General features: G+C 40.8%; 1 protein-coding gene across 4 annotated transcripts in view; it reads right to left on the bottom strand.

Moving 5' to 3' along the window:
* Positions 1-27,102, bottom strand: part of ZDHHC14 (zinc finger DHHC-type palmitoyltransferase 14) — a 116,210-nt gene extending 89,108 nt beyond the window's left edge. Inside the window, exon 1 of one of the 4 annotated variants that reach the window (XM_009507021.2) lies at positions 24,968-27,102. In XM_009507021.2, coding sequence (XP_009505316.1) covers positions 24,968-25,218 — 251 coding nt within the window. In that variant the 5' untranslated portion in view covers positions 25,219-27,102. The remainder of the gene's footprint in view (positions 1-24,967) is intronic. The other 3 variants (XM_009507022.2, XM_064447092.1, XM_009507023.2) reach the window with 3 other exon arrangements.
* Between the last annotated feature and the right edge of the window lie 543 nt (positions 27,103-27,645).

Below are 27,645 nucleotides of genomic sequence, written 5' to 3'. Positions count from 1 at the left end.
TCCACAAAATTGCTTTACCCACTTCTCTATCTTAAGCTAGACTTGCTTTAACATCCTTCAGTCTCCTGACTACGCACTACTGATCAACTCAGGACAGGACTCCACAAGTAGATGTCAGGTTCTACAGACAGCAGTCAAATAACATAGCCCAAGATTAGTTTTCTTTCAGTCAAACTCTCAAAAACACAGTATAATCTATAAACGATTCTACAAATATATAGAATATCTTCTATAATGGTATTTCCTGTATACCTTTCCAGGAGTTTAGAGAAGGCATTTTACAAACCCTTCTTCCTCTATAAATGTCTAAACCCCAGCAGGCTTTTGGCAGGCCACCAGAAGTAAACCACTGTGCAAACAGCAAGACAGCTAGGGGCTATATGTAAAAAGTACTCAAGCAACTAGGTATTTCTCCCTGCGTATAACACAAGACCAAAACCTCCTGCTGTTACTGCCATCACAGATGAGACAAGGCAAGTTGGAGAAAATGCATTTGTGACATTGGATGTCCAGTGGCCATCACTCAAAGCCAAAAATCTGTAGGAAGTAGATTTACTGCTACTACTGATCAAAGAGGAAGTATGGAAAGGAGATAGTGCTTTTAGTCATGTGAAGCCCAAGTTGACAGATGTTTGTAAGAAAATGTCAGAGAAAGAGGGTGAGACATCGGTTTAGGCACCAGAGGTCAAGATTTGCACAGGCAGCTGTATGTGAATTGCCAACATAAAGATGACAGTGGGCTTCATGTTATTCTGTGTCTCTCCTGACTATATTTACTTCTAGCTGTCTCTAACTCATTCATGTACCTTGGTTGCTCTGTCCAGGTTTAGAAAGGAACTGTTCTTGTAGTTCTCCCTTCACCCTCACCCCCCCTTACCTTTGGGTAATCTCATCCATAAACAAAAATTGAAAACAGCATGGATAGCGACATCAAAAGCTGCTGACAAGGTAGACAAAACAGTTCTGAGATATTTATTTTTTTTTAGTGGCCTCTTCCTAAAAACTTTTTAGAAGAGGCATGGTTCAAATGGAAGAATAATTCCATGTATGTTGCTTATATTGTAAATAGTTTGCATCAAAAAATAAATCAGAAGCCATTCTATTTTTCCACTCCAAGAAAGTTAGACACTAGGACATTTGCACAGGAGATTTTACAGATTATTTAATATGATCCTCTGCTAGAAAGACCCAGATCTATTTAAACAATATCCATACAACACAATCTTGCTCAGTTCACCACGATCAATAGTATAAGATCTCCTCAAACCCCAACTACACCACATCCAAGGCATGATAACAACTGATACTGCAAAAGACACCCAAAGCAAAGTTTGGTTCAAATTTCCAGAATACTCTGCAGGTATCCGTTCTGTTTCATTTCAAAGGCTTCCAGATCACTCTTCACTGCATACAAGAAAATAGAGTTATAAAAGAGAAATCCTTTAATTGTACTGTCTGGCATTTTGCTGCATGAAATTGGCAACAAATTAGTAGATAACAAACCCCAAAGAAAAACGTAGAAGAATGCAAGTACGAAGTAAAACATTCATTAACTTGGGAAAAGCAGGGGAAAGAAGTCCATGGACTCTGCAGCAGCACTTTTACTAAGTTAGAAAAATGATCGCAAGTATTTTAATTTGCATTTTTCAGATATTGAGACAGGACTATATTACAGAGGAACATCAGAAAAAACTTTTGCATCCAGGAAAAAAAAAATCTTTGGTAACATACAGAAGTTTAGGATAACGCAAAACATTTAAAGTCAGAAAAGATCCACATAGGATTTCAAAAGAGGCAAGGATAGGCAGCATAGGATGAATTAATGAACTTCCTCATTAAAAACTGCATGTTTCTGCTTTGAATATGCCAGCAATTACTCAGTGTAAACCTAATCAACAACTTAAAAGTTGCAATGATAAACTATAAAAAAACCAACCATCACATATTCCCAGTTTCAGAACCTCTCTCATATCAAAGGAGTTAATTGTTCTCTTTTTGCAAAATTCTACAATTTATAATACTTGCGGAAATATATCTTCCAATGGGAATGGAACTGGCTATTTATTATTCAAGTGATGCTATACTTTCTCTTTCACAAGAATATAAGAACTATAATTATAAGGATTTTTTTAAAAAATCAATGCTTTAGAAAACACAAAACAGCCTAGTGCCAATCACTTTCCAGAAACAAACCATGTGCTGTTGGTAAATCTCACAAACAAAATCCAAGTATGTTAAGGGCTGTCAAACCAGAAAGATAAAATAAGTACGCTGGTGATCACATTTTTGATCTAAAATAATAAAGACATAATTCTGTCATTATGAAATGACACAGAATAAGCATATTTTCCAATTAATTGTACCAATCACACTATAGACACCTAAAAGAGGGACTAAATTTAACACTAGTCAGATGTATGATGGTTATTTAAATCTCACATTACAAAAAAAGCAGAATATATGAAGAAGTAGGTTTTTACAAACAGCTGCCTACTAGTTTAAAGGCACTGATTTACCTAGGCCCCTTTAACATAGGGAGTTTTAATCTAGTCTGAAATTACATACCTTAAAACACCTACATAGGATAAAGACTACTACATCATTTTCTGTCAAAATGAAATATTATAAATAAGGTTTTTTTAAATCTACCTCATAGGTAACTTTTCCTCAAGTATACTTAGTATTTACAAATTTTTTTTTTAATCTATGACCAAATATCCTTATATTCACAGCAAAAATGTTTCTGTCAAAAACATGAACACATTAAGATAATTTTCAAATAGTTAATAGAAAAAATAGAACATTATGTTCTTGATAAGCACACACAAACTTAATGCAAGCATAGCTACGAAGTTAGAAACAAACCACCAAGTAATTTATAAAGAAAAAAGGGTTTATATTCTTCTTTTGTATGCTATCTTATTTTCTGATCTTTGTGATACAAATCATTCTTTGTTAGTTAATATTAAAGGTTCAGAAAATATCATCAAACAGAAGCAGAAGAAAAATGGCTGGAGAATTTTGGCACTCTCCCTTCCATTTGCTAATTCTCAAATATATCCAAATTGCAGTATCAATTTGAATTGCATTTGTCAGGAAAAAAATTATAAACTTTCGCAAGGACTTGATAGTAACATCAAATACTGTTCCTGTTTCTGAACACATTACCTCAGTAAAGCTTGCAATGAATTATACTACCAAATCTGAAAACAAAAAACAGGTAACATTAGTTACCTTAAATTTTTGCTTTACCACAGTATGTCAGATTAAAAAAACAACACAAAAAACCAAAACCCAACAATAACACCAACCAGACAAAAAACCCAAAATCAACCAACCAAAAAACACACAACAAACCCACCCAAAGGGGAAAAAAAAAAAACAAAACACCAAGACAAAGATTAAATTAGTTGCCAAGTCCCAGTGTTAGGAGACAAGTTAGGCCTAAAAAGTAACTCATTTAGAGTTCTCATACAGTTGAGACAATGCCTCAAAAGCAGTATTTTTAATAGGCACGTGGTGAAGTTAGGGGTCACAGTGAGGAATACATATATTTGAATGTACCGTCTACAGCTAGCCTTTTTCCCTACTCAGGCAGAAGCGTCAGCAAAAAGTGGGAATATGATACCAGGCAGTTATGATCCGTTGCTATCCCACAGATTTTTAACATTCATCTGTGAAAGCTTTACAGTTAGAATCATAGAATCATTAAGGTTGGAAAAGACCTCTAGGATCAAGTCCAACCATCAACCCAACACTAACATGTCTCCTAAACCATGCCCTGAAGTGCCGCATCTACACATCTTTTAAATACCTCCAGAGATGGCAACTCTCTGGGCAGCCTGTTCCAATGCCTGACAACTCTTTCAGCAAACAAATTATTCCTAATATCCAGTCTAAACCTCCCCTGACGCAGCTTGAAGCCATTTCCTCTCATTCTGTCGCTAGCAACTTGGGAGAAGAGAACACCACCCACCCCACTACAACCTCCTTTCAGGTAGTCGTAGAGAGTGATAAGGTCTCCCCTCAGCCTCCTCTTCTCCAGACTAAACAGCCCCAGCTCCCTCAACCTCTCCTCGTAAGACTTGCTCTCCAGACCCTTCACTAGTTTCGTTGCCCTTCTCTGGACACGCTCCACCAACTCCATGTCCTTCTTGTACTGAGGGGCCCAAAACTGAACACAACATTCAAGGTGTCACCTCACCAGTGCTGAGTACACAGGCACAATCACTTCCCTCCTCCTGCTGGCTGCACTACTCCTGATACAAGCCAGGATGCTGTTGGCCTTCTTGGCCACCTGGGCACACTGCTGGCTCATGTTCAGCTGGCTGTTGAAACTTCTGTTCCCCACAATTCCCATATAGTTCCTCTAACATTAAATATTATTCTTTTTGCATAATATAAAACTTTACATTACAGCCACAAAGTAATAGAGGTACATACAGACTAAAATAGTTTGGTATCCGCTCATCCAAAGAGATTTCTTCTCTCCCCTTTGTAATGAACCACCACAGCTGAGGTCACAGAGGTAGATACAGAGGAGCTGAAACTCCTTTACCACTCCAGTTGAGAGGCTGACCAACACGATGCTCTTCATAAAGGATTAAAACTCAAGGTCAAGTCTGCCCTGTATGAAAAGCTTATTTGCAATATATTCTGAAGCTAAGCACAACTGTCTTTTTTGCTAACAAAGGAAGAGATAAAAAGTATCTCTGAGCGGCAGGAGGGCAGGATTCCACACGTTGATAAACAACTTAGAAGTTAACTCTATCAAACAGAGAATAGCTGTTTGCTTATTAAGCACTGAAGAGACTATCAACAGTAGTGAGAGAGAACACCTAGCTACAGCAGACAAATGAGATCTCGAAGACCTGCAAAACAACAGGTCCAGAAGTGGTTTTTAACTATTCAAATTACTTACTAGAACACTCAGATTAAGCCTAGTAATTACAGCCATGCCACAAGATCCGAAAGTGTTCTCTCGCTGTCAAATTGCTCCCACAGCAATCTGGGAGGTTATTTCCCATAAAAACTCTGACCCAGATATACTTCAACAGTTTGAGAGAGGCTAACTCCCCTCCACTTACCATTGTGGACCACTCTGTTGTCCTTCCAGTCAATTCAGGACCATTCTGGCAATTTGTTTACCAATGCTTTCATCACTTGTCTTTGTCTATCTCAAAGTTACCTTGTTAAATTGAGGTTTTCTTTACTCATTCTGATTCCAACACTAATACTGGACAGGCAAACCTGCTTAGACATGTTAAAAAAAAAGGTAAGTGATAGTTAATTAAAATTCAGATGTCTTGTTGTGCAAACAGTAAGAATGAATTCCATGAGTAATTATTTTATGTAGGCCAAAACAAACATTCATGTTTTCACACACTTAATTTTTAATATATCTCTCACCAATGCTACTGAACCTCACTGGAAAGTCATAACACATGCTGTAATTTAGAAATTCACATATTTAGATCTCAATATGTCACATGAAACCTTTAAGTGCTTTGAAAGTGCTGCATCCTACCTTTGATTTTAGTTTATTATATTTAAGATGGTGGACCACACCATTTCTAATAAGGTGACCATATAAGCTTCTCCAGTGGCAGAAGACGGCTGCAGGCAATAGCCCTTTACACGGTATATGTCAAAACAGTTGGTAAGTGTACATACTACAACTTCAGGGATTCCTAGAAACTATATATACACTATCCAAGAAATCAGGTAGGCAGGAGCTAGACACCATTCCTGATTACTTGGTCCAATCTACCTCTAGCCATCAAAGCAGCTGTGGGCATCAGGCAAGCTGTTCCCTCTGCCATTTTGCTTCAAGGGGAAATGAAGGGGCCCAACACTTCCCTATTACAATGAGATACATATCATAGGTGATATCCTCTTCTGAAAAAAATTATGCCCAAGACTACAGTATTATTTCTTCTCGAAGAGCCCTCAGACTGTAAGAGATGGACTGATGAATTGCCTGAGTAGGCAATAAGCAAATTATATATTTGCTAGTGGAGTATGATTTTTCCTACTAACAAGAAAATATATTTATAACTAGCTAATTAATATGAACACAGAAAAAGAACATGCTTTATAATAAAATTAGGGGGGTGGGTTGTATATAGTAGGACTACAAAACACCATCTAGGCAGTTTGATAACTACTAAATTTTTCATGTCATACTTCATTAACTATCTTTACTAAGACATCAGTGAATATTTAGATTTCTTCCACATTATTAGTCTACTATGATAACTCTAAACTCTTGATTGTAGGTTCCTTTTAAAACTCTTATATGAGTCACCAATACCCCTCCCTTTTCAAAAGTTCAAAAGTCCTTTCTAATATGATGTCTATGTAGTAATAGTTACAATGCATTGTAACTGACATAATTGCATTCTACTCAAGACACAGTACACTCCTTCCTCTCCCCACCCCCAATAGTGTCGCATTTTTAAAGACAAAATAGCAATTTCAACTGATATTCTTCTAGCATTTCATAGACATCTGTCTGAATAATGGTAGTGGAACCAGCTTTGGAAGTTACCCTTCTCCAAGAAAAGACCAGCTATACACGAACCACTTCAGATAAAGGTTTGTCTAACCTGCTTTGCAAAAAACTTCTAATGACAATTCCACAATCTTCCTAGGAAATTTATTTCAGTCCTTATCCATCCTTATGCTTGGGAAGGGTTATTTCCCCCTAATGTCTACTAACCTCTAACCTGAATACTTCCTGCTGCAACTTGAGGCAATTAGAACTGCAAGTTAGAACTTCCTGTCACATACCAAACAACGTGGAAATGCATTTGTCATCATCCTTCTAAGTATCCAAAGGGAATCACCATAACTTTCTCAGCACCCTCCTCTCTTGATGAAAGAAATCCCAACGTTTTTTTAAGGTACCTGGGGTGGTGAGAGGGAACAGGAAGGGAAGGAAGAAACTGCCGGTTTTACTGATAGGTTCTCTAATTTTGAGAGAAATAAACAGGAAAAAGTTCAGAAAATTGAAATTTAAAAAATAATCAAGATATTTCTCTGGTCTAATCTGGTCTCTGCATGGATTCTTAATGCCATATTTGCCACAGTTCAGTCCCACTGAAAGAGAAGTCCTCTTGTTCCAAACAGATTTCTCTTTACAGATTTTTTTTTATTGTTGTTTTGCACCGAACACAGATAATTTGCCGAACTGCTATCCAGCATCTAACCAAGCAATGGTGCAAGGAGAAATTTACTACTCTGAGGAGTTTCATTTGATTCAGTTAGTCCTACTAATAGAGTGTAAACTGATAACAGTTTCTACAGAATAATTTAAAACATCATCATGTGGGGAAAAAAAGAGTCTGAAGAAAAAATTTGGGAAGATACCATCTTAGAAATACAGTACATTCCAAAATATATTTTTGGCTGTAATAAACAAGAACTTAGAGTTGGCCTTCAATTCATAGTATGAATTGTGCTACAAACCACATTTCTAGAACACAACTACATTTCAGATACTTCTTAGGAAAGGACACACTAAGTCTGTCCCCAGCCAAAAAGCTGTGGTAAAGAGTAAAATACTACCAGGACTACATCTGTCAGTGGTCATTTTCTCCGTTGGAAAGATTCCATCATGTGTTAAATTCCACTCTACAGGTACACCTTTATTAACATGGTGCCATAGTTGTGTTCACAAACATAACATGGGATCAAAAGAAACAGGTGTGAATGACTGGATTCAAGCTCTCCCAGAAGCTAGCTTCCCATCTTACCATCAGCCACAAATAGTACTAAAATTTAATTGATATCTTACTGTAAGAATAAGGCAGTCCCTTTAAAACTCTGTTTTCATCAACTAAAGAAAAAGGTTGGTTTGTGGATGATTTTTTGCTTAAAGAAAACTCCAGTGGAACATGCCAGAAGAAGAGTAGGTTGCATTCAGCTACCTTAGGGGGACACCCTCCTCGTTCATTTCCACAACTGCTGAAATCCCCTCAGTGTTCTGAGGGTCTTTGCTTAAATGAGGGCAGCCAGTGGCACAATATTATGTATAAAGAGTCAGTAGTTCTGAAATACATTCACTCCCATTGCTCAGCAAGCTGGCTGGACATGGTGACCTTCAGAACAAGGTTCATCTTTTTTCCCAGGCTTAGTGCAAGAAAAATAAACTCGAGATGACAGTGAGGCTTGATAACTAGCTGAAGAAGCAGCCCGTGCCAATCTAATTTAAAAAACCTACCCCAAAACATAGTTTAATAGTGTAATATAAATAATAATGAACAGCAAAGCAAAAGTAGTTTTGCTTCTCCATCCTGCCAGCTGTTTAGTTTTAACTAGTTTTTGTGCCTGCTGGTCCACAGAGCTGAGAAAAATCCGCACTGAATCAAAATCATCACCCACCATATCTGTAACACACATGCACAGACCTCTGACTTGCCTGTAGCCTGATCGATGTCTGGCCCTTCTAGAACTACCACATACAGTTAAACACTACTTTGAGTTATTTGTACTTTTTTCACACATACTAGACCAATGCTGTCACTGGAGAACCAATCTGATCTCCACCAGCAAATGAACTTTACTCCACTTCAGTCAACACAGCTATCAGAAAGCGGAGTCATCTTACAAAGTGAAAATAAATATAGAACTATAATGCATGACCAAAGCTGAAGCCCCAGTAAGTTTCCTGCACCTTTAAAACAAAATAATATTTAATCTTTAATGCTAACATACACAAAGCACAAATGAAAGCTGATTGTCAGAATTAGAACACAAAATTTAAGTTGGAAGTAATTACAAAAATAATAATAAAGTAGGTACTGAAGCTCTATAATACAAAAAATAAAAACAGTCAATATAGGGCTGGTATGCCTAATTACCAAACTATCTGCAGTACATCAGCTTGTAAAGAGTAGCGCTTTCAGCATTAAAAGATTGTTCTTCTGCAAATGTAAAGAAAGCCCATGTATAAAATGGTCACAAAATGAAAATTGTCTGTGTTAAATACTATTACACCATGGAGCCTGCCAACCTAAATTTGCTGTGAATTTCCATTTCACCAAGACCTAGGCAGTTTCACCAGTCACTTTGCTATTCCGCAAGCTTGACTATTGACATGTACTTAAATACCGCTCCTTATGCAACTTGCTTAGAACTTCAACTGAAAGGGAAAATGAGTATTTAGGGTTACAAAGTGCTTTTTGTTATAGCAATTCCTATACAAGCAACACTCTGACCCACTTAATCAAGTATTCTGTACAACTTATTTCGTACCATGTTAAAGACAGGTTACTTATCAAGGCACCTTGTTTTATATACCAGAGCAGTAGCTCTTCCTGTGCAGAAACATTTCCGTCAAGGCCTGGGCTGGGCTTTTTCATTTATTCCTAGTTGTACTTTGTTGCCTGCAAAGAACATCTCCAATCCTTCCCCAATTTCTTCGAATCACTCACGCTGTGAGCGCTGTTAAAGATAACTCAGTGGCAAACACATGCCACCCCAGCCAAATGCCTCCCTCTGTAAAACCACACAGTGCAGCACCTCTTCTTTTCTAGTACCCTCACTGCATATAGTGCTTCCCTCTGCAATTAGAGCAGCATAGAAAAACAAAGGCAACTTTAAGAGACTTATCTGCAAGACTTGCAGAAATAAGAAAACAGGGCAAGACTACCACTACAAAATGAATGAAGCCCCTTGCCTTTACCTCTCCCATCCCTGCAACAAGTTCAAAAGCTGTCTGGAGCAGCAAAAGAGGTAGTGCTGCCCCTTATGGTGCTCTGAAAAGTGCTGAAGCAAGAAGCATCAGTCCACAGAACACAATGCTAAAAAGCAAGCGTACAAGGTATTAGGAAAAAGGAGAGAATGAGAGACATTGATTTAGGAGGGAGTGTGTGGAAAAGAACAGAAGTAGTGCCTTGTTGGGAACTTCTTGGTCTAATAATTACACACAGAAAAACCATGCTAAACAAACTGCAAGATCACTACATTCAAGACTGCCAACATGAAATAAAATGCCAGCATGCCTGCAGAAATTAAATGACACCCTTCTGCCAGGCTGTCCTTCCCCTGTCATATGCCTTATGACAGAGCTTTTAGTTTCAAGCTCCCCAGCCCATAAGTAGCCCTGTTTCACTTAAAGCTGTGGGTGGGACTGGTCTGGAGATGAACCGGGGTTTAAGTGAAGACAACTTTTGTGTAATAGTAATACACAGAACTGGAGGCTGCACAAACTGGAAGATGTGTGGTGGATGAAGCAGTTTTACTGTTTGTTTATTTATGCTGCCTGTAGCCACAGGTGAAAGCAGCCCCACAGTGCAGAGCTTAGCTCCCAAAACCAGCCATGTTACGAAACTCCTGAGCGGGCTGGCATTGCTCAAAACTAATTTCAGTGAAAGAGTTCTGCCATGCCCTCAGAGAGGTATGCCCAGCATAGGCACAGGATTCAGAGATATTACTTGATAAAAATCAAGTTCTTAGCAGCAACAAAAGACTTAAGCTTGGGCAGATGCCAATACTGGACTTCTATGCAGGCAACACAACGTACGTCCTTGAGAGACCATCACACTTGCAGACTCCTGCCTATGTATAACAGATTCAGAATAACAGGCTCTCTCTTCTACATGTAACCTGCAAGCCTGTCTCCTGGGTCATTCCCTCACCATCATGGCACTGGAAGTAAAAAAAAGAACAACTTTGGCCAGAGCCACAGAGCTTCCCTGGCGTGAAAGATTAGCATAAGAGAAATCAGGAACAGTAAAAGGGAAATGTATTTCTGGACTGAAAAAAAAAAAAAAACAACACAAAAAGATTTTGAAACCTTAAAGCACTACTGGTATTACTGTCTTTAACAGCTCTCTTTTCTGACCTGCTCTTAAAACAAATATTAAAACAAACTCCAAAAGGAGTCAAATAGCAAAGATCTATGCACCATGCTGTCATTCCCAGAGTTCTTTGTTCTGCACTGATGAACTAGGACTGCCAGTGTATCTCTGTGAGCCACTTCAACATCTCATATCTGTTCACAACTATTTTTATACATTGATTTTCACTTTCAGCCTCTGAAGTGAGAGAGTCATTGGCAGGACACAACATGCATAAGCAACTTAGAGTGCAGTATAACTTAAGTATCTTGCTGTGCAGTCCAACTGTCTACAGTACTGGATACAATAACTGAAAAATCCAGCATGCATATTAAAAAGTTATTACTAGGTTACTTACAGGTAGTAACAAAATATGGACACAAACCAACCGTCCCTCAAGTAACTGAAATTAAGTTCCAGAAGGAAACACTATAGCAGGTACTTCAGTTCCTCTCCACTCCTTATTTCCCCCCTGCCAAGTCTTCCACATGCATTGACTAATTTCCCAAAATTGTCACTCTTTTAATCATTCAGAATATGATGGCAAGCATAGCTGGCCTAGGGATGCACTCGTTCTGGATGAATAATATTAACTATGCAACTCTTATTGTAGGGATCAACTTCAGTGACAAGTTGCATACTCCCTAAATCTTTGACCTTTATTATGCAGTCAGAAAGAATACTTGTAATAAAGCTCAAATTAAAAGCATATTTCAGTGACGGTGTTATTTCAATAATAGTGAATTACCTTTGCAGCAAGTAACACTTTTGTATTGAACTAAGAAGCAACGAACCTATGTTCTCCTTTCACAAATGCCATTTCTTTGTTGCAACAGCAATGGCTAGTGCCAACAACTGTTTAGAAAAAGTTTTAGAACAGAAAATAAACTTACTTTTGCCAAAAACAGTCAATCATGTGGTAATACTGCACCTCCAGACCATCATTTAGCAACTTCAGCTGTTGGTTAAAGTTTTCTAGGATGCAATAATATAAAGGTATGTGCATTGGGAAGGGCATGTTTACCTTTCAGTTGAGCTGGATGTCAGCCCACAACAGTTTCACTTACTGGGATCTAAGTATGTCAGTTGTTTTTCTCGTATCAGACTGTTTTGATTTTCACATTCACAGCTAAATGCCTGTTTCCCAAACTCCTCTTCAGTAGGAGCAGAGTAAAAAAGCAAAATTATTTTATCCCACCCAATCTTTATATGCTATCCTCTGAAATTTCTTTCTGTCCCCAACACAATTCTTTTGATATACTCAAGCACTGGAAATGAGCTTTTGGCTTCCAGGGATTGGCATTAAAAACAATGCACAGCATGTCCTGATCCTAAAAAGTTCTGGGGTTCATTAGAGGGAAAAAAAACCCCAACATACTCCACTCTGAGGATGAATGTTCACATCAGTGATGAGAAGTCACAGAGCCTCCACAGCCCAAGGTAAAGAGAACAGAGCCTTCTGAGCTTAGTGTCTTGTAAAAGAAGAATGATTATCCTTTCAAAGTCTTATACTGAATTAGATTAATCTCTGTCAGATTTCAGTCCACAACTTCTTCCCCGTCTTCTGCTCTATAGACAATTCCTTCTGCTCTGATTAGCTTTAGGTGTCTTATTTAACAAAATCATTTTAAAGGCCAATTCTTTTATCACACTGTGAATAGAGACAACCACTCCAACTGCCTCTTGCATGCAAGGCTGCTCAGTTTTCCATTAACTCCTTTATGATTCTTCCTTCATCCTCCTAAGCTGAAACTTTCAACATTTACAATGCCAAACAAACCAACAAAACAAAGAAACCCACCAAAGTAGGCAGCTGAATGGGACTGTAAAGGAACACGCAATTTCCCTGGGTTGCTTGCTATCTCAGCTGAAGCATGAGAGAAATGGCAAGGATTGAGAATAGTCCTTTCCTGGTTCAGTTTAGCATATTTTGAGCTAACTCAGCTCAAAATAAGGTGAAGAAGCATTCATGCAGCTTTTCCATAGGCTCTGCTATCAAATGCAATATAATACATTGGCTCCGCAGTCTGGATACGGGGAACAGAGACTACATAGGCAAGGATGCAGGTAAAAAGAATTGCTTCAGTTACTGCCCCTGTTGTGTTACAGAATTAAGTATAATGTCTTTTTTAAAAAAATACAGAAAAAGAGTAAGACATGAACAACTAAGGACCACTTAATAATGTGGTATTTGAAAGACGCTGCAGTTCAAATTCTGTAAGCTATAATCCATTTACTTCAGAAATAAAACATGGTTAAGAAGTCAGAACTCTAGTTTTGCAGAAACTAAAGCAACTAAATAGCAATTTAGGCAAGCCAAAAGATGTTCTGTTTGTGCCCTCACAGATGCCAAACAATGAACTAAGACTATGTACAACAAGTTTCCTTAAGCTAGGACACAATTTCATGTCATAGCTAAGATGATCTGACAATCCCCCTCCCTCTCACTTCCCAACTTCCTCCCTTGCACTAGTAATAACATTTTTGTGAATTTTCAGGTATTCAGCTCAGGGATCAAAAGCAGCAGAAAGTTTTTCTTTGTGTGGGCAGAAGGGAAGGATAAGCTTTCTGCAGGAAGGGAACTCCCTGAAGTGGTTTGCCATTGGGTGGGGAAAACAGCAGAGCCAGCAAAAGTAGTAACATCTGAGACCTGGGAGAAGGGTATCATAGAATTGTTTGGGTTGGAAAGGACAGTACCTTTAAAGGTCATCTAGTCTGACCCCCAAGAGGGGAGACCATCCTTTCCAGCAGCCCACAACCATCAGATTTGTCTCACTGCAACTGAATCTGCTGAACAAAAAGGAAACTGGGATGCTTCTATGAAATACTCTAAAGTTTTGTTTGAATTCATGACCACTAAGAATTCAAACCCTGTCCCCTCAGAAAAAGCAGGCAGGTCTACAGACATGAAGTCCACTCTGAAACACAGTGCTTTGAATATGGGGTATGGGGAAATGCCCCTTTGGCTTCCCACCAGCCTCATAGAAACTTAGCAGTGATACCTACTATAGGAAACAGAGATTCAGATATTTTATTCAAATTAAATATGCTCTGTTTCATTTAAGTTTTCTCCTCTAACAATTTTATTTTCAATCTGTAATTCAGAACTGGACACCTGCCCTACTGGAATTATTCACAATTATTTTTTTTTTTTAAAGCAAATCAATGTTTAAAGGGAGTTTGGATTAATCCGACATATCTAGGGTGTTTTCCCTTCCCCAAAGATAACAAATCCAGCTTTAGTGGCTTTTCAGACAAACCATTTTATCCTTAATGTCTAGGAGTCCAGAAGCTGGAACATGTTATTTATTAAGGTGCAGGAGCTGGTCTCAAGCTAGTATTGTCAAGCAGCAGGCTCAAGGAGGAAGCTGAACCTGCAGGATCCTAACAACTTTTTGATGTAGCTCAAGCATTGGCTCAAGACAGACCCCCACAATTTTACATATCTGCACAATGATATAGGCAAATACAATGTAGATAATGGAAAAATTGTATTCATCCCTCATGACTATGGAAAGGGGAAAACTAAGTCTTTCAACTTCATCTTTACTGCCTCCCTATCCCTTTTCCAGCTACAGTGCTCTTAGTGTATTAAGAGTGAGTAAGTGGCTAGGAAGAGCAGATGGAAGGAAAGAAAAGTTCACAAAATTTAAGTAAGGCACGGACAAACTGATGAACCCATCACACTGCTGGAACAACTGTATACAGAGACATATTTTTGGATTAAATTGATTTTATTTAAACTTAATGCTGTTGTTTACATGATAAGAAAAGAAAATACTAACCGTAATTCAGCAAAAGCCAGATGGATAGTAGAGCACAAAGCCTGGTGAGGAACAGCAAATAAGTGAAAGAAAGCAGGAAAAGAACCTCCAAGAAGTCTTGAAAAATGCACTTTGAACAAAGAAAGCCATATTCAAAGGTGAGAAAAGAGAAGAGAGGACAGAAAGAACACCTATGGCTATTTCACTTGCAAATTTTTCAGTTTTGTTGGACTGAGACTTTAAGTTCAGATCCTAAGACTAGATAAAAACTGAAGCTCTCATGAAATACTCATGTTATACATGGGTCATTAAAACAAGATTAACATTATCTCTACCTGATATACTTTTTGCTGTCTTATGGGAAGAAGTTCTCAGAATTTCACAGGTAACAGAGAATGACTGAGGTGGGATGGGACCTCTGGAGATCATTGAGTGCAACTCCCCAGCTCAGAGCAGGGCCAGCTAGAGGAGTCAGTTCAGGTCTACATCTGGTTGGTTTTCATTAAGTCCATAGCCACTCTGGACAACCTGTGCCAGCGTTCAATCACCCTCACAGCAAAAAATCCCAAACCAAACAGGCAAACAAATGAAAAAATCCCCAACACTTTTTCTTGTGTTTAAATAGTATTTCATTCTGTGTCCATTGCATCTTGTCCTGTCATTGGGCACCTCTGAGAAGAGTCCAGGGCTCCTTTTGGTTTTTTTTTAACTCCCCCTCCCCAGACAGACACTTACTTTAGTAAGATGCCCCATGAGCCTTCTCTTCTCCAGGCTAATTCACTGAGGCAAATCAGAAGTGACTACACAATTCATACAGTGCACTCCAATCTTTTATATCACACCATACAACACATTTCATGTACCAGTCTACTAATGACAAAGTTTACTTGTTTTTGTCCACACCCAATGCCTGTCCAGCCCTAGAAAGAGTTCAAACCATGTTGAATAACGAAAGTATCTTAAAAGTAGTATTTTTTCACTATATAGAAGCATTATGAGCTTCAGCTCTAAAGAAACCACATTCACAAGAAGCAAGTTTATTTCGGAGTTGCAGCACTGATGAGAGAGAGGTCACCGCTATTCTAGCTTTTACTTTTCTTCTTAGTGCTTTTAACTGCTTTACTTAGTTCCAAATGTGGAAAAATTATAAATCTTCCACATTCAAATTCAACACTAGAAATCTCTTTTTACCAACAAAACAGTATTTACTAAGGAACATGCATAGATAGTTGTGCCATGAAAACCCGCACCATGAGCACAAACAAGCATGCCAGCAAAATTTAAGTACAGGCCAGTTTGACACTTGCTTTTACCCTGAAACATAGCATTCACAAACAGTGGGATATCTACTAAGTGTACTGAACATGCAAGACCAGGACTGCTATTTCCTGGTATCCATACAGCTCAAAAAAGAGAGTACACAAAATTTATCATAGTCAGAAACAAAAATTTTGTATTAGTACTCCTTTTCCTAAGGGGGGAAAGACGCTTCTGATCCCTGCCAATGTTTTTTAATCTGTATTCGTAACTTCTAGTAATATACAGAGTGTTTATGCTAAAATAATACCAAATTCTAGTATATCTGTTCCCTGCTCTTAAGTACTAATATATATTGATCATAGGTATAAGAAACGTATACTAAAACCCACAAATCTATTTCATACATTCACTCAATGCAGACAATGTAACAGTGTTATCTTGCAATTAAACTATAACATGAAATTCACAAACTGCTGATTTTATGCATATCTCAACTTCTGAGTTCAGGTTCTCAGTTTTCAATTTAATTCTCAGTATTCTATTTAATATCCATTTTGTATTTTTTTAAATAAGAGTAAATATTAAAGAAGAAGCTGAAGTGACTGCATATTCATGACAAACACATGCTGCCAGTATATGTTGCAGTAAGCAACTTAAGGGGACAGCGGGAGTGGAAAAACATAAAACAAAACCCGCTGTGATCTCATTAGCCAAGCTCATTATGTAGGACTTCATTAGCCACCATCCCACAATAATGTGAATAAACCCTACAGATACTAATGAAAAGGAAGTGATCAGGGATCCAGAAGCTGAATAATCACATAGCGCTACAGCACACTGTCACCTTAGTAGTTAAAGTTCTGCAATGCAATTGGTTAAGATCTTTGCTAATGCACAGTGCAGAAAGCCCATGGTCCGGCTGTGCAAATACAAAGCCCCCTTTGCCTAGTAACTGCAGTACGAACTGGAGTTTGACTATGAACACGTACAACAGGGTAAGGGACAGGGTGTGTGTTACACAAAACAAACTCAAAAACGCTTCAGCCTCCTTCCCTAAGTATGTTTTATGTTAGTAACATTTATATACTTCTGCAATGTGAGAAACATGAACAGAATTTTATTTTTGGCTATTACATATAGACTTCTTGATCTCTTGATTTTAGTCTGTTTCTTTAGTTTGTAAAAAGTTTAACTACTTTAGAGTTTTTGTATTAAGTTGTGAAAAAAATGGGAGTTAATTATATGACATTTAACAAACTTTGGCAGTTCCAGCTGACTTCAGGGGATTTTTTCCCCTTTTTGCATCAGCTTTGCCAAATGAAAGACAAGCAGCATTGACACATACAAACCTTTACTAGCAGCCTGGTACTCAAATATCAGGAACTACAGCCTCACTTAGAAGGATCATCAGTCAGGATAACAAAAATTTCCTAGATAAACTTGTTAAAACATTTTAAGCAATTTTTCAAAATGTCCCAGTATTTTAAGCCAGTAGGTTTTTTGACTTGGCTACTTTGAAACAGTCATGCAGCGTAGAAAGTTAAAAATATTCTCAGCTTTCTCCTCTTCTACAGTCATCTTCACTTTCTCATTAATAAGTTCATATTTTAATATTACAACTAACAGTTTAATGCTGCACTAGAATGGAGACACCCCTTCCACCAGGAAGGCAATATAAAAGGTTTTGTTTTGGTTTTGCTTTTAGCTACTTAAAAGGTATAACTTAGTCATTAAAAGAAAATTTGTATTTTTAACATCCAGTTCAAATTTCAGTTTCTAGTGAACCTACAAATAAGCTCAGATGCTTTTAACAAAGTATTTTTTCCATCCCTACCACCACCACCACAAAAAAAAAAAGAGTGAACAGAACAGTTTCTTTCAAGTTCTGCACAGACTAATATTTTCTCTTTTCATTCTGAAGGAAGAAAATTTCTCAGTCATCCAGAGGGTAGCTAATCAATGATATACACTGTTTGTATGAAATGACAGCAGGCTCAGTATGAGTCAGCCATGTGCCCTGGCAGCCAAGAGGGCAAACCGCATCCTGGGAGTATCAAACACAGCATAACCAGCTGGTCAAAAGAGGTGATTATCCTGCTGTATTCAGCATTGATGTGGCCTCACCTTGAATACTGTGTGCAGTTCTGGGCCCCACAATCTAAGAAGGATTTGAAGGACCTTGAATGTGCCCAGAGAAGGGCAACAAAGGTGGTGAAAGGGCTGGAAGGAATGTCCTATGAGGAGCAGCTGAGGACTTCGGACTTGTCTAGTTTGGAGAAGAGGAGGCTGAGGGTGACCTCATGGCTCTCCACAGCTTCCTGAGGAGGGGAAGTGGAGAGGGAGGTGCTGAGCTCTTCTCCCTGGTATACAGTGACAGGATGCATGAGAATGGTTCAAAGCTGCACCAGGGGAGGTTTAGCCTGGACATTAGGAAGCATTTCTTTGCTGAGAGGGTGGTCAAACACTGGAACAGGCTTCCTGAAGAGGTAGTCGAAGACCCAAGCCTGTCAGCGTTTAAGAGGCATTTGGACATTGCCCTTAACAACATGCTCTAACCTTTGGTCAGCCCTGAAGTGGTCAGGCAGTTGGACTAGATGATCATTGTAGGTCCCTTCCAACAGAAATAGTCTATTCTATTCAACCAAACTTTTGAAATTACCTTCCCCCCCCACCCCCCACCCCCACTCTGGAAGGGATATCAAATATCCCAGGTGAGAATTTACATCTATCTACAACAATCATTCTGAGCAGTGATGAGAGCAGAAAACCACCGCCCAGCAGTCTGTGACAGAATTTCCCCTCTTTCTCCAAGGGGTTAGAGTGGCATCAGGCGAAGGAGACTACAAACATTCACATCTCACTCTGAAGATGCACATGTATCAATGACCTAAAGCTACACAGTGATTTCCTCAAGGTCCTGAGAGAACATGGTATCTGAGAGGCCAACACCACTTCTTACACTGTTACACTCCCTATCTTCATTTCCCTCCATCTCTGCAAAGAAAAGGTGGAAGTAAGTAGAACTATAGGTGAGAAAGGAGTAAATTAAAAGACAAAAAAATTATGTTCAAAACTTGTCTTCTCCATGAAGCAGTAGATAAAGGCTATCAACTAAGCTGAATTTAAAAAAAAAAAAAAAAAAAACAAACCAAAAAAACCCCCACCCTCAGAAAAAAAAGCTGTTTAACATTTCTTTTGGGAAGGGAATTAGTGTTACAAAACCATAAAAAGCCTCTGCAGTTTCAGGGGAAGAAGGTATACTTTGATAAACAAGAGAAGTTATCCTTCCATTATCCTCACAAAATTTTACTCTGAAAAATGAAGCATTTAGTCATTATCCATTTCCACATAAATAGACCTAGCCTTGAAAAGTAGAGGTGCATGACCTAATATCAAATGCTATTAGTACACTTCCGGGTAAAAGGATTTCAATTTATATCACATAATTCATTCAAAGCAGGTTTCAAATTTTAAACCGATGTACCTGCTCAGTGAAGTGCTACTTTAAAATAAGGTAGTACAAAACTACTCCCTTTTGGCCAGGGAGAAACTTCAGGATACACACTTGCACAGATCATTGGGAAACTTAGAAGTGAATTAAGTAAACATTTTTGTGACCAAGGAAAGGAAAGTCCCTTGTCAAGGTAAAAAAGTATCACATACACTTTGTACCTGAATGATATTTGGTTCTGACAGGTAACGTTTTCAGGGTAACTTAAGTGCAAAGAATATACAACATCTGGTTCGAATGCATACCATCCCTTAGGAATTTGCCATATCATTTCGTGTATCTACATACACTCAGGACAAAAAGTAAACCCTACAGGTTAGGCTTACTGTACTCGATGACTTTTTCTCTACGTTATCAGATATACATAATATGGCAAAATGAGAAACAGAAATATTGCTCTGGTTTAATTTTAATGACAGATCTTTTTAAAAACAAAACTGAGGGGAAAAACACACTGAATTTGCCTACACCACTATGCACTATTAGGCAGCTACTGTCTTCCATGTAGAAAAGGATGCAGTTCTCTGTTGAACGATCATTTTAGTTCATATGCCATGATTTTTGCTTTAAAATAAATTTTGACATCTTCAGCGGGAAATGCCCTACAAGTTTATGGCAGCCTTTAACAGTTAAATCAGATTGGTAGTACTTCCTTCTAAGGAACTTGTAGGTTAAGGACATGGTCAGCAAAAGACACAAGTAACCTACTTATCTTAAGAGCAGAGGAAGAAGGATAACGGACATTGTTAGATGAAGAACATTCCACCTACTTAGAATACAACCTCACACTAAGAATCCACCTCTTGCAGGAGCAGAAAACATTTGCCATAAGATGAAGATGACTGTTGATACCACAGTGAAAATGCTCAGCTTACTGACATCAGTGTTTACACACAGAGGTTTGTCACAGTGAGCAGCAAGTTGCACCACTTTGCCACTGCGTGCGCTATAGAAGTTCAATATTGAACAGTCTACACCGCATCAGAAAGTGTGACTCATGAATGTCCTCCAGTCACACTGGTTTTCAAAGTGGGAGGCATGGAGCAGGCTGCCAGCAACTGCAAGAGCAGATAGAAAGCAATGATTTGTACACACATATGCACATAAACAGTCTCAGTTTAAATAATTTTCCAACATCCATCTTTTGAAAAACAGTGCCATTACACAAATGCTCACAAAAATCAAGTTTTAAGTGGCTCAAAAAAAATAATCTCCACTTTGTTGAATCAGTGCAAGTGTCAAATTGTATCAGAAGCGATAGGGCTCTGACTCACATTTACAGAGAAAAGAGCTGCGCTGCTTCAGCCCTTCCGGCATCCTACCATCTGCTCCAACCTTCTTCCAGAGCTACTCACCCTGCAACTGAGTTGACAGAGGGAAGCATGACTGTGCCTGAGTCAATTCAGTTCAGTCGGCATCTTCGCTTAAACCCACCTTTTACGGGAAGTTTAATTGGCCTGACTGAAGTGAAGCAGTTCAGGTGCAGACATGTTCCTTTCTGCTACCTGCACAGTGAGGTCCAAGAAGGAAGGAAGCTGGCAGACAGGGACAGCGTTAACTCACATTAGCAAAGCACACAAGCTCATTTACCGCCACTCTGGAACTCGTGGAGCTTGTGCATCCATACAAGATTTGCCATTTAACAAGATGTCTATTTTACATATGCTACTGTTTTAAATGTGTCATTCACCCTCCATTTTGCTTTCCTGTAACCTACAAGAACAGTACCCCCAGATGACCATAGGCGTAAAGGGTTCTTTTCTCTTTTGAGTATGTATACCTAGCTGAGTAAGAGCAGAAAGCATGAAGTGCCTTAGTTTTGTCTCTCTTTATTGCACCAATAAAGGACATTACATATATGTAAATACAGTGGTTGAACTGTCTAGGTACAGCAGTGAGATCCTTTCTTCAGTTATGGATGCTATCTTTGCTCTTGGGAAAGGAATTCGTTTTCCAAGCTTTTACATGAGCACTGAATAGTTTAAAAAAATTTGTATGTCTATGTAATGGGGCAAGGCAAAGAAAAAAAAAGGAAGTTCTACACAAAGCCAAATTTGAAGAAAAAAAGAAAAACAGCTAAATATCACACAGCTAGAGTTAGGAAATATATTTCTAAGAAAAAAATAACATACCCAAATTTTAAAGACAAATAAATTTTGTCTTTCTGTCAAATTTTAAAGACAAATTAATTTGTGGTGCCTTATCTTGAGCATTGTAAAATCAGCATAATTTGTAAGAATACCTCAAGCACAGCATCCCTCTTGGACCCAGAAGTGTTTGCAGTAATTAATGATACATTTAATAGACAAGTTACAGAAATAAAACTGCTTGTTATTTGCATTGTCTTCCTTCAGAAGGGGAGGGAGGCAGGAATTCTAAATATTTCACCTGCTTGAAAGCTTACGGTTTGTTGTTTTTCTTTTAAGCAAATCCTGGCTTACCTCTTTGAAAATGAAAAAGAACAGTGACATGATAAAAAGAAGAACTGGTGATGTACTTGGAGTATATGGGAGATAAAAGTCAACAGAGAGAAAGGAATAAAACCAGCTGAAAGTAGGAGCTGAATAAAGTAGGCAGGAAAAAGCACAGAAGCATAAATATGAAGAAGTAAAGATTAAAAAGGCATGTTTCAGTGTCAAAAGCTATACAGGTAAAGATATATGATATATGTTTGCTTTTGGAGAGCTAGGATTTGTTGATTCAGAGAAATATATTTCTCACTGGGAGTGGATTCCAAAGCATGTGAGATACAGCTCTGGATGAATGGGTGTCAAGAGTAAAACAAAAGGTGGGGGGAAATCATGTTAGAGAAACAAACGAAGCCAAAAGGATAAAGGACAAGTGTTTGTTAACATGAGGCTTTCCCAGGAATCAGCTGTCAGAGTCATATCTTTCCTACTCCCCCTCTTCACTGTCTGCAACCAGGGAATTACTTGGAACACGAGGACCTGTTTTCCAGTTTCCAAAATCAAAGGGAACAAAACGATTTATTTCAACTGCAGCAAAAAGACCAAACAATTCCAAGAACATGCAGGGCATCTTCCTCTTCAACGACAGTTTGACCTTACAGTTCAGATACACAAAGCACATGCCCATTCAAAAAATTACTTTGCCCCAAGTGTACACAGAGCACTGAAACACATTTCCATCATATTCTGTAAATAGCTGGTTAATGAGGGGAGTCATAACCAAATCAGCCAAATAGCAGAAGTGACACTAACAACTAAGGATGTCATCAACTGGTCAATAAATAGTAACTTCAGACTACTACAGAGAGACAATTAGAAACTGCTTCAAAGTAACACTGTTTAATCAGACACCCCTCTTTTCTCCGTAACTTTTAACAAGCTTCTGCAGTTCAAACATCACAAGCATGCTGAACACCATTCTCAGTCTCCAGGTTTGTTTTTTAACTAGCCTTCAGAGGATGAGTAATACTTTTCCAGTGCAAGTGCTTGTTAAAGACCAAAATCTACCTTATTATTATAAAAAAGAAATATCATTGCCAACCTCTACTTTCATTTTCCTTTAAAGGAGAGTGCAAGTGATAAAAGAATGACTCAAGACTGGTACATACACACAAAATTTATATAGTTATATAAAGCCAAAGATTTTTCCCTGCATCAAGACTTCTGGTTAGATAACCACCAATAATATATCAAAATGCTGTAGATTGACTAAAAATGTTGTCCTTCTCATACGGTTACACTGCAGATAAGCTCAAAGACACGACAGAAGTTGTAGTGGTCAACTCTGGTAGAGCACATAACTCCCATACTAATGAAATCAGAAGGTGATGAACAGCTAGCAGCTCATCCTGCTTTAGCAGTTCTGAATCACGCAGCTGCAGAAAATAGTTATCTCTGAAGCATCAGTGTTAAAACATACAAATAAACTGTAAATGGTGTCTTAAAAGGTAACTTTTACAATAATGATTATAAAACATTACAGTTTTGATCCTACATTTATGTTCTGGTATTTGCAGGGAGTCCAGTGCTTGCCTTCAGAGGCTCTACTGAAGATGATGAGGCCATGCACAGATCTAAGTGTCAGCCTACACAGAAAAGCTTTCCAACACTAGGCCTAATCATGGCAAAGATAGAGTAGCACCCAGTCCTGATGCAATACTATCAGATTACACCTTTAATACCTCTTTCAAACCAGGAAAGTAAACACACTTGCAGTACATGGATACCATCGACTATGTTATTTGAACTACTCAAAGGATGTTCAAGCAGCTTCACAATGTCTGCAGAAGATTTACAATTAATAAATCCCTCTAAAGTAATTTGGAGCCCACTAAAGACTGAGCTCATATATTCAGCCACTGGTTACCTGATGAGCATTTTTACCTTCTTTACTGGTACCAGTATGTTAATATGGTCTACCTTTAACTGGCACAATTTAGGGCTTGCTAATGTCACTATCTCTTCCCTGAAGGCGCCAAATGATAAATGTCCTTTGGTGTTCAACCATATCACTTAGCAAAGCAAACAGAATCTCTGGAGGCAGTGCTGAAACTTACTTATAAATAATAGTTCCTATTCAAGAAAACAGTAAGAGCTGTTTATGTATTTTTAAGAATTTTTGCCTGCCACAAACCACAAATCAGGCTACAATAGTTTAGAACAGGTAAAGAGGCATTAACTCTTTAAAAATAATTCAATTATTACTATAGCAAGTGTTTTGGCAGTGTGAGCACCTTTGTACTTGGCATTTAAAAAAAAAAGTAAATGAAAGTTGAACTGTATTGTTCATATCAAGTGCTTAATTCTTTATTGTCACATATAGTTAAATTAACTACTCCAACACCAGTGCAAAAATCAGTATATTTGATTTGCTGTCACTGTGTGTTCACTTTATATAGATAAAAAGGACTCCTGAAGATTGGGAGCAACAGAGAAAAAAAAAACCCTAGAAGGACATCAGAAGGCCACAAAAAAAACCCCAAAACTCCAGAACAAACATAGCTTTAAACTGAGACCAAACTCGCATACAACTCCACATCACAAACGGCAAGTAATGCTGTTACCTACTGGTGGAAAGCTAAGTAAATGCAAAATTGTACAGCTTTTTTTTTTTTTTTACCTAACTTCAAATTGTCATCTACAAGGTATTAAACAACTTCAAAAGAAAAAAAAAAGAAGAAAGGCCTAATTCATCAACTAACAAAAGTTATTGCTTTCTGGCATTCAGTTCTGCGACAAAACATAAGTATTTTTGCATCTGCCAGTTTTGATTCTGAGCAGAGTAACTGACAGACAAGAAGCTACATCATTTCCTGACCAACCCAAACCTGCTGTTTTACACTCCTCTTGCAACATCAGCAAGAACTGGAAACCTGTGATATAAAAGCTCTACAATCTTAATCCTCAAACATCAGTTTTCCACAGAGTATGATAACCAAAACAGGATTGTGCACCCCTCAGCATTTATCAGATCATATTTTCAATTATATAAACCAACATTAGCTGAATTCAGTCAGCATTCTCTATGACATCTGGATAAACATGTTTACTTTGCTTTCAGCCAGAAAATAAATAACGTGAGGAAAAGAAGGAAGATATGAAGACTTTAATGTCACTTACTCAAACGCAAAGAAGAGTCCACTGGTGACCAAGATGAGAACAAGAGTCAGGTAGAAGACTCCAGTCTGTCGAGCCATCATGATCCTCCCATTGCAGAAGAATTTGTTTCTTCCAGGAAAAACCTCCCATTTTCTCTTGGGTGCCGATTTCTTCTTCTTATGGGGAGACTCCATGGGAGACGAAGAGCTGTGTGTGCTGATCTGACTGTATTCGCAGTCTTTCATGGGCCCACTACCACCTCCAGGAGTCATCAAGAGAGAGTAAAATGTGGGGAGAACCCCACCAAAAATATATACAATATATATATGTGCAAATATTCTTCTGACCAAGAGAACCCTCTCCACCAGCCCCAGTTAATGAAAAAGCAAATAAAAAGATGAAAAGTCTGCTACCAGACTAGCAATAGGTGTATCACGCAAACACCAGTTAACTCTTCAGAAACCAAAGCTGTCATATCAGAAACGCTTGAGAGGGATCCTTCCTTCCTTCCTCCACCAGTTACAAAACAACCACGTAGGACAATCCTTTTTAAAACAACTTATCACAAAACAAGACCAAAAAAAAAAAGTAATTATAAAGCAGTTAGGCTGTCCAAAAAAATTTTAGTCTTTTTTTTTTTTCAAGTTTATTTTCAAATGGGAGGGTTGTTTTTTTTTTCCCCTCCTTCCCACGCACACCCTGAGAGATTTCTCCGAGGGTCAGAAGGTTGGTCAAGGCAAGGTTTAGCAATCGAGTCTATCATTCATAGAGATGTGTTATAATCCTCCTTTGCGCAGCATATTTCACTGCTAAAAACGACCATTCCTAAAACGTTCCCTCAAGAGACACGCATAATAAATCATAAAGCAAAAAAAGAAAAAAAAGGGGGGGGTGGAGGTAAGAAGGAGACCAGGCTGCAACTCCAGCTTCCGAGAAACACTTCAAGCTCTCCTCTTCCTGAAGCCGCGATTGATCGGGAGGCGGCGGCCGCTCCGCGCCGCGCCGGGGCGCGGGGCTCCCACGGGCCCTCCTGCCCCCTCTCACGCCTCCACCGGCGCGGATTCCCCCGATGCCGAGGCAGCCCGGGGCAGGGCCGGTCCGCGACACACACCAGCGCCCCGGGAGCAGGTCCTCATCCTCCGCCGCTCCCCCGCCTCACGCCGCCGCGCCTAGCCCCCGCCTCCCCCTACACCGCAGGTCCCCGCCGCCGCCCCATGCTCCCCAGCGCCTCAGCCCCGCGGGGCGGGCGGCCGTGCCCGAGGGAGGGTGCGGGGGACAGGACACGGAGGCTCCGCCGCCGGTGGGAGATCTCTGCCGGGACTTCGCCCTCCCTCCACCATCCTCTCCCGCCTCAGGGCCGCGGCGGGCGGTCGCGCTCCGCCGCCGCGCGGGCTCTCGCCCACGGCCCGCGGGGCTGCCGGGCCGCCCCCCGCATCCCGCCCCCTCCCCTAGTTTCGCTGCGCTTTTGCCCGGAGCGAGGTGAGAAAAACGCCCAGCGCCCCCTCGGCGAGCCGGAGAGCGGCGACTTTCTCTCCCCGTTGTTTTCTGGGAGCCTCTATCCCGGTTTCCCCCCGGCAGCCAGACCCGCAAGCAGCAGCTGCCACCTCTTCATCTTCAGGGGGAGGCGGTAACCGCCGCCGCAACGGCGGCCGCCCGCGGGGGGAGGCGGTGAGGGACGGGACCACACAGGCGCGCACTACCCGCCGCGCTCGGTCTGTCGGTCGGTCAGTCGGTCGGTCGCTTCCCGCTGAGAGGGCGGGCAGGTCCCCCGCACCAGCCCCGGCGGGGACAACGCGACGCCGGCCCGGCCCTTCCTCCAGCCGCTGGAGCGCGGCCACAGCGCTAACTCTCCCCCATCGCCGCCCCCGCCGGGCGGGCCGCGGGCGCAGAGCAGCGAGGCGGGCGGCGGGTGCCGACGCCGGAGCCCCGCTCCCGTCGCTTCCCCGCCCGCGCAGCCCCTCGCCTTCCCCCGGCCCACGCAAACCCGCGAGCCGCCCTCGGCACAGGCGCGCGCGCGCGCGCGCACACAGGCAGGCACGCGCCGCCGAGCCGCGAGCGATGTCCGCCGTCAGCCCCGAGCGGCGGCGGCGGCGGACCCGTCCTCCCCTGCTGCCGCTGCCGGGCCGAAGGCGAACGAGTTGTGCGGTGAGCGGTAGGGAAAGGGAAACCCCGCCCACGCGGCCCGACCTAGCGGGACCGGCCCCCCCCCGCCCCGCCCCGCCCCGTGCAGGCTTGGACACGGACGCCCGGGGCGCGCCTCCCGTCCCGCTGGGAGATGTAGTTTCGGCGGAGCTGCCTCGGAGGGGGCAGGGCGGCGGGAGGGACTACAAGCCCCAGCATGCTTTGCGAGCCGCCCCGGCGGTGGGGGGCGGAGCGGCCCCGCCGGGAGGCGCGGGAGCGAGGCAGGGCCCGGTGCAAGGCGAGGGTAAAGAGGAGGGGCGGGGCTGCCGCCCCGTGAGGGTCTTCAGGTGGCCTCGGCCGGGCAGCCTGTGTCCGGCCCGCTCGGCCTTTGCTGGGCCCCGTTCCTCCGGGGTTGTCCTACCCTCCCCCATGGGCTGGGAACGGGCACGGGCACGGCCGCGGCCGCGGCTTCCGTCCGGGCTTGTGTTTCAGTCAGGCCTGAGGGCCGGGGCTGCGACCCCCGCCGCGTCCAGCCGGGCCCTGCCCTGCCCTGCCCTGCCCTGCCCTGCCCTGCCCCT

The sequence above is a fragment of the Phalacrocorax carbo genome, chromosome 3 (genome assembly GCF_963921805.1).
Source record: "Phalacrocorax carbo chromosome 3, bPhaCar2.1, whole genome shotgun sequence".
NCBI classification, from domain to species: Eukaryota; Metazoa; Chordata; class Aves; order Suliformes; family Phalacrocoracidae; genus Phalacrocorax; species Phalacrocorax carbo.
This window is presented reverse-complemented; position numbering and strand designations above follow the sequence as displayed.